Source organism: Bidens hawaiensis, unplaced genomic scaffold, assembly GCF_021521415.1.
Source record: "Bidens hawaiensis isolate Kalapana, Puna unplaced genomic scaffold, B.hawaiensis_p1.1 tig00031756_1, whole genome shotgun sequence".
Taxonomy (NCBI): Eukaryota; Viridiplantae; Streptophyta; class Magnoliopsida; order Asterales; family Asteraceae; genus Bidens; species Bidens hawaiensis.
In genome coordinates, this window is record NW_027495360.1 from 88366 (window position 1) to 96826 (window position 8461).

The window sequence follows — 8461 nt, forward strand, 5'->3', positions numbered from 1 at the left end:
TTACTCGGGGAAGACCCGGGGTGAGGAGGCCCGTGTTGCATGTTTATGACGCGACTGGCTCAAATATATTACTCGGGGAAGACCCGAGGTGAGGAGGCCCGCCATTCTATAAACCGTGGTCGGGTCTTATATATTACTTGGGGAAGACCCGGGGTGAGGAGGCCCGTATCACGTGTTTGGTATGTTAAACTGCGACCGAGTCAAATATATTACTTGGGGATGACCCGGGGTGAGGAGGCTCGTGTTGCGTTACGGATGGATGGTGATCTTGGCCGGGCCAAACTATACGACTTAGGTTCTTAAATGCTGTGGCGGGCCCTGAAAAGCCCGTGAGGGGGGAGGCTCGTGTGGCATGATCATTATCGGATGTTACGTGTTTGGGTTGTACGTGTGCTCGACCCTGAATGTTATACGTGGATGTTATATATATATATATTGTTATATATATAGGGATGTACTTCAAGGATGTTTATATATGTATATTTTGTATATGTACATATGTATGAGAATGTTTAGTCTTCGGTAATGATGACTTAATGAATATACTCTTTTTATTTTTAAAGTTTTGGCATGACTATCATAATTTCTATTACTGATATTATTTATTTAAAACTTGAACTCACTCAGCTCAAGCTGACTTTTTGTGCATGTTAGTGTGAGTTTCAGGTTTAGAGGATGATGTTTACCGCTTGGACGTGCTCGAGACTACTCGAAAGGTTGAAGGCATTTCTGGTAGAGGATTTCCAATAAAACGGATATTATATTTATATTTGATTTTTGGACACTTATACCCCCGTATTTGGGATTTTCTTTAAATAATTACACTTTTTTCGCTGTTATTTACTCTGAACTTGTTTTAAATAAAAACGAATCGTTTGGTTTTAAATTTTTGTGAAATTGTGGATGTGATTACCAACTGTAGGATTCCCGGGATTCGGGGTCTTACAACGAATGCTTGCCAGCGCCCTGCCGCCCTGTAGTTTGTACTTGGTGCATGACTATTTCGCGGATTATGTAGGTCCACTTCGCGGAAGCCTCTTAGGTGGGTATACGTAGGGCCGTCGCCGAGAACACTTTAAAATTTTGGGGCCTGGGACGAGTAAACTAACGAGCCCCTAAAATCGTGTTCTCAATTATGTAATAGATAATTTGACAATTTTACCAATAATAATGTGACATTTGAGCCAAAACAAGGTACACCTCAGTACGTATTTACCGATTAAGCAAATAAACGCCTGTTGCGTATCAAACAAACGATTAACCGAACGGGTCGGGTTATGACCCAGATATCTCGGGGGGCTATTTATAAGTGATATACGATCTATACAAGCTAAAATATTAGAAATATGGTCTTAGTTTGATAGCAAACAAGTTAAACGAAGACATGCTCGTTTAACCACCCGCTATAGATTTAAACGCGAAAGATAGTTACAAACCAAGCATTGTATCATCCGTTAAGCCGAAAAAGACTTACCAAACACTTATTTGAAATGTTTTAAGTGATCCGTGAAAATATTTTTGATTTTTACAAACATATAGTATGTTTTTATAATTTTACACAAAACTAGCCGAAAAACACTCGTTTTCACGCTGTTTAACGCACCCGATAAGTTTTTCGCGCCAAAAACCGAACCCGAACTAAATTTGGACCGGGCTTTTCGTATTTGGGCTTGAGAAACCAGATCATTGGGCCAAAACAGCCCATTATGGGCCCATATGGAGTTCCGATCGGCAGCCCACCCCACCCCCCATTTTTTTTATATAACTTGTTTAGGAAGCTTGTTTATCCAATTTGGTTTATAAAATCTGAGGTCCAAGCAGCTGCATCCTAAAATTCCAGAAAACCTCCAAACCCTAAGGTAAAGAGCTTAAATAAGTAGCTTTTGAACTTGTTTAATCTTGTTTAATACCATAAAAACATGTCTTGGTTACTAAAAATCATTCCTAACCGTGTAAAAATCCTAAAAATGGTCCATAAACATGTTTTAATCATACACATGGTAAGGAACCTGTTTTGATAGTTTTTTTTGGCCATAAACACGGATTAAAGGGTTGAAACGACGTTTTTACGGTTCAAAAGTTCGTTTTTGTGCACTAGCCGAAACCCTAACTTAAGGGCTGTTATGTTGATGAAATATTGCTTGGTTTGTGATATAGGACTTGTAACTAGCTTGATTAGAAGCACAAGAACCTGAAAACTTGATTAAAAGGTCGGAAACGAGCCAAACCCGCTAAGGTAATGCCGAAACTCTTGCTTACGGGCTATTTAGGTTAAGGTTGTGATGTGCATATTGTTAGGACTTGAAATTTTTCAGGGACATCAGGGACCATGTCAATGAGTCCCTGTTTAAATTTGGTAATTTTTTGACCATCCAAGAATATTTGGCGAATTTATTACCGAATTGGGACGTTTACTTGGGAAAAATATCTAAAATACTTCAAAAATTATGAAATTTTTCCGGGAACTCAGATTTGATGTATTTTGATCACATATGAATTTTGGGATCATTTGGAGAAGTTTAAAGGTGTTTTGTTTATTTGCGTTCGCGTGAATTTTTATAGCCGAATTTGGGCCGAAAAGAATATCGCACGAGCTTTTTACATTATGGAATTGATACAGGTTGTTTTGGGACATGATTTGAGTATTCAGGAATTTTTGTGGAAATTTTGGAAATTGTTTGGGGTAAACGGACGATTTTCAGGCGAAATATAGCTGATAAAATGAATTTTTATAAATTAATAAATCAGTAATTAATTTCAGAAATATTTTTATTAAAATCTACATATTTTAATTGATAAGTGGTTAAATTTTCATAATTTAATGATTAACGGTTAATTAATTATGCTAATTTGAATATTAAACAAATTCAGTTTTTATAAAAACCGGCAAGTTCGCGACTAACGAACCTGCGGGAATATCAAAACACCAAGAGTGATCAAAAATCAAATTTTTTAGGACTAATTAAGTAAAAACGAACTTTTCTATGGAAAACCTGGACAATCCGGATGGGTTGTGCGCGTTTCTTCTTAAATCAAACTGAATAAACGGAAACGGGCCCCGTGGCTAATCCGGGACCCCAGTATGTGATCTTTCTTTACAACTTAATCATTTCGTTAACCAATACATTTACCCAAGCTTATTTTCCCATAACTGTTTTCTGAACGTGTAAACGAACAACTTGGCCCAGCTGGGAAAACGGGAATCTGAGCCAAATTCAGTTTTAAGTATTAGACATTGAACAACATCACAACCTAAGCCTATTGCCACTTTCTGGGCGTTCCAGCTACACCCAGATTAGCTATACAGCCCAGTTTAGTATTGAGATTATAATAATATTAAAATATTAATATTATTATAATATTGATTATAGGAACTACTGATAGCAGACCGAACACACAACGAGCTGATACAGTATTGATTATCTACTAAACCGTGAGTTTCATGACCCCACTTTTAAACTGTTTTACGAACTTTTGGGGTGAAAAACATGTTTGCTTATATCTATATACTTATCCGAACATGTGATGATGTGAATTATCTAAGTGCTAACACACGAAAGTCCCCACGATCACAGTGATTAACTTCGAGCCGGTGACTTGTGAATAGTACTATTGGTTTGACAAACCCAAACGGAATCGGCCTGGTTGCCGTGTCACATAGCGCCGTTTGCACATGACCATATTTATACAAACAGGCTATGTAGTGTTAGACATAGCTACCGGGGCATGTTGTGGGCGGAAAGGGGCCACAGTGGTTGATTGAGCGTGGGAAATGGAGGCACGCAGCACGAACAGTCCAGGCTTCACTGTAGCTTAGCATAATTACATGACATACATCATTTACATACATACATACTTATTTCATGATTACAAGTGTTGACTTGTGAATACTCATTACTGTTTTCTTGAAACTCGTGAAACTCACCAACTCTAGTAGTTGACCCATTTTAAACTACTTTTCAGGTGTACCTAAATCGGAATGATTTGGTGATCTGTTACTTGCCTGAGGTGTGTGGTTGATGCTATGTGAATAGAAGCAAGGGCGATAGTAGTAAGAATGTATAGTTAAATTTTAATTTTTTAAAATTATGGGCGTCTCGGAAGAGTGGGCCCGGGTCCGTCGCCCTCCCCTTGGGCCGGGCCTAGGTATACGACCCTATCTCTTCAAATAGCCTCCTAATAATTTTATTAAGATGTTATATCTAAATCAGTTAGCCGTGTGTTTGTTTCACTAAAATGACACTCTCTTAATTGATTAGCATCTCTTACTCATAATAGTATTTGAAATAATCTTGATTAAGTTTAGCTTTATTTATTTAAATCCAAAAGAATAAACATTAAAACGATGATTAGAAAAAGAAAAGAGGGACCAGCATCCTCCTCCATCACATGGCGGACAACATAACCACGTAAATATCCCCAACCATAGGGGCAACCTGGTCATTTCCACCAAGCAACCACCCTATAAAACACAACCTCCATTTTCCAACGGAAACCAAATCAAATGCAAACACACACAAACCCTAACGTTAAACACTCCTCCGCTTGTAGCATGTCACCTGCCACTGACAAATCCAGCCGGATCCACCACATTGTCCGAGTCCGTCAGATGCTCCGCCGCTGGCGCCGGAGATCTTCCCGCCGCTTCATCGCCGGCGATGTTCCGGCCGGACACTTGGCGGTCTGCGTCGGCAGAAATCTCCGGCGGTTTATTATTCTAGCGACCTACTTAAACCATCCGATCTTCCAGAAGCTTCTAACGGAGGCAGAAGAAGAATATGGGTTTAATAACATCGGCCCGTTAACCATTCCGTGTGAAGAATCTGAGTTTGAGGAGATTCTCCGGCGACTATCTCGGCCGGAAATCGATAATAACAAGAAGTCGAGCCGCTGCCACGTGGACTACGTCGGTGAATCCAAACCGCTACTTCATGGATCTGTGTGCTAGCTAGTTAGTGACTGAGTCGAATCGGAACGAGTGGTTAAACGTTAAATCTAACTACTATTATAATTTTTTTATGAGTAGAAGTAGTTAGGATGGTTTTTTACAGATAGTGCTTTAGATGTGTTGTGTTGTGTTGTGTTGTGGTGTATGTGGTTTTTTGCTTGGGAGATGGCTAGGTTGAGTAGGAAAGTGACTCAGACTGAGTCATCCCGAGTTGAAAAAGAATGAATCGAATCGATTGTAATTTTAATTATTATATTATTAATAATGATAATGATGATAGCTCTTCTGCTTTATGTTTTTTTTGTTGATAATCGGTTACAACTTTTACTGTTTTATTGCTACGTGACGTTTGTTTGTGACTCTTTTTAAAGTAACTCTTTTCGCTCAATATTGTTTTGAAAAATCACATGGTATACATTCAAGTGTTTAAGGTGGTACTTAAAATTGATACAAGTATGGGGATACATTCATGTCAACAAAAGTTAACATCTATAGCATTGATATGCAAATCCTTTGGATTTTACTTATTCCACAAATGCTGTAATTTGGCCCAACATATTATTCCACAAATCCTCGCGCCTGAAGCTGTGGAGCTACTTACCCGTGTTCAGCGGGTCATGCATAGTAATGTTATGATTCCAAGATCAGCAAATATAGTTTTTAAAAGATTGGGTTTTGCGATTCAAAAAGGGGTAGCGGCGCAGCTTGTTGCCCGCTTGCCTTCTGTTTCGATGTAATCCAATAAACAATTTATAATTGAGAAAAATGGTAAATATAATTAACAATGACTGTGATTTGAGAACCCTCACTTCCCAACACGTTTATATTAATAACAGAATCCATAAATCACTTTTGGTCTTTCTTGATTCTTCAAAAAAACTAGAAAACAAATTTCTGTTGCTACGAGAAATGGTTTTATAACCGCAACCGTCGTTTTACCATACACTGATCGACATTTGGATTGGGTTTAGATCCTAACATTTTTTTAACAGTAATTTCTAGTATATTTTATGATAAAATACACTACAACCTCTATCTAGCAGGATTTATACATCCGACCTTTTGGTTGTAGAACACATCAATTAATCATCATATAGACTTAGGTAATCTTTATAGCTAGAAAGACGTTTCTACAGTTTTGGAAAGAAAAATAACCATCCAATCTTGCTCACCGAATGAAACAAACCACGAGTCCGGTTTATAGTCTTGCCATGGAAACCTTGCTATTAATTATGTGATCACCAATATATTCTTTTGTTCGCATAGTAAAAATGATTGTCCAATAATCAAGAGGATTTTCATTACACATGTTACACTCCTAATGCACCAATAATTCTAAGTGTGCGTATGGTATGGGATAATGGAATGTAGAAGGGAGTGAAATGGGCGAAGGAATGGAATGAACAAAATAATGAAATTGATTATTACCATTTCAGGATAAGGTTAAAATACAAAGGATAATAAAAATAAGAATTGTGAGAAGAAATTTAATCCATTGATCTTATATTTGAATGGTGGAAATTAATTTAAGAATGAAAATTAATGAGAAGGGTATGAAGGTAATAACTCATTTATGATTACTTTCTCTCTTCACATGCAAGCCACATGTCAATTCTCTCATTATTTTAAAACGTCTATAACTTTTTCATACGTCATTTTTTAGAAAAAAAATCATAATAACAAGCGTTTTTTAATATTTAATATGAATATCATATTGTAATATAAAAATAAAAAAATAGTGGGCTTTTTTATATTATGTTATTAGTTGTTCATTGTGTTTTTAAATTGGATTTTTCTATGCATTGTGTTTTAAATTTTAGTCATTGTGTTATAAATTTTAGTCATTGTTTTTTTCAATTAGTACTAATATTAAAAATAAAAATTAAAACAACGATTACGTCATTGTGTATTTTTATTCTCATTGTGTCTTTGTGATCAACATTTGTCTTTCTACTTATCATTGTGTTATAGTCATCATGTAATACATTCATGGTCTTTTTTTCGGGATTGACATGTGTCATTTACTTAATTTGAGAAAAATAGTATTATGTACATTGTGTATTACGTTCAAGTAATTGTGTAATATATAGTTTCCATTGCGTTTTACGTTTCAGATCATTGTTTTATATGTATTCACTATTGTGTCTTTACGTTTCACGTCATTGTGTTATATTTATTCATCATTGTGTTTTACATTTCAGATTATTATGTAATTTGTATTCATCATTGTGTTTTATGCATTAGATAATTTATTGTTATTTTATTATTATAATTAAATTATTATTATTACACAATGGTGTTATTGTTATTAAGAAAAACACAATGATGAGTTAAAAGACACATTGACGAAAAAAACACTATGACAAACAAAAACACAAAATGGCGAAAAAAGACACAATGGTAGCAAAAACACGCAATGACAAAATTTTTGTTTTAATTTTTATATAACAAAATCATACTCATATTAAAATAAAAAAACGTTTGTTGTTATGGTAATTTTTTTTATAAAAATATCATATAAAAAAGTTATTGACGTTTTAAAATGATAGAGGAATTAACATGTGATTTGTCTTTGAAGAGAGAAAATATGTACTATTACTTTTAGGAAAATTGGATTTTAATAATCCCAACTTTCTGTTATTGGCCGATAATAATCCCAACTTAGTTTATTCCCACTAGTGATCTCAAATTTAAAAAAATTGGCTCTCAATGGTCCCCCGTTAAAAAAAACCTAACGGCGTTAAGTTTTTTCAGAATTTCAAACTGATTTTTTAAGGCTTTTGATCATAAGGAGGATACAAGTCGATTAACGTAAAACTTAGCTTGAAATGATGCTTCAAATGGCTTGATTAGTGCTTCAAATCGGGTGTTTGAACTTCAAATTAACAAAAAATTAAGCAGTTTAGAGTATCGTTGCGACCTAAGTTTTACATCAGTCGACTCGTATCCTTCTTCCGATCAAAAACCCTAAAAAATCAGTTTAAAATTCGGAAAAAACTTAACGCCGTTAGGTTTTTTTTTAACGGGGGACCATTGAGAGCCATTTTTTTTAAATTTGGGACAATTGGTGGGAATAAACTAAGTTGGGATTATTATCGGCGAATAACAGAAAGTTAGGATTATTAAAATCCAATTTTTCTTACTTTTATACCATTTTTTTCTTTGATTATAGTTGACACATGTCAATTAATTATGGCTTCTCATACTTATTATTTTTGTTGTTCTTTATAGAATAATTCAACCTTACAATTCCATTATCCCGTTTAATTAACGTATAAGAATGTAATGAAACATTGCTTGATATTGTTTGCTAAGTGAGAAAGATGCAAGGAATACTATTCATTAAATTTGACAACAATACCAATGTCTCGAGAATATTTTTTCACAACACTATGTAATTAATTGTTTTATTTATTTTATATTATGAAAATTAATATGCTTTTAACTTATAAAATTAGAAAACTTACATATATGATTTCTAAAATTTAGCTGTACAAAACGCAAATGCGTAAT

At 35.0% G+C, this 8461-nt stretch overlaps 1 protein-coding gene across 1 annotated transcript; it reads left to right on the plus strand.

Moving 5' to 3' along the window:
- The first annotated feature begins 4552 nt into the window (after nucleotides 1-4552).
- LOC143582478 (auxin-induced protein 15A-like) lies at nucleotides 4553-4948 on the plus strand. Its single transcript, XM_077065029.1, has one exon. It carries the CDS (start codon nucleotides 4553-4555, stop codon nucleotides 4946-4948), a length of 396 nt encoding a protein of 131 aa, XP_076921144.1.
- The last annotated feature ends 3513 nt before the right edge of the window (nucleotides 4949-8461 follow it).

What these genes read in the sequence shown, in the direction of transcription:
- LOC143582478 (XM_077065029.1), top strand. Translation starts at nt 4,553, where the DNA reads ATGTCACCTGCCACTGACAAATCCAGCCGGATCCACCACATTGTCCGA.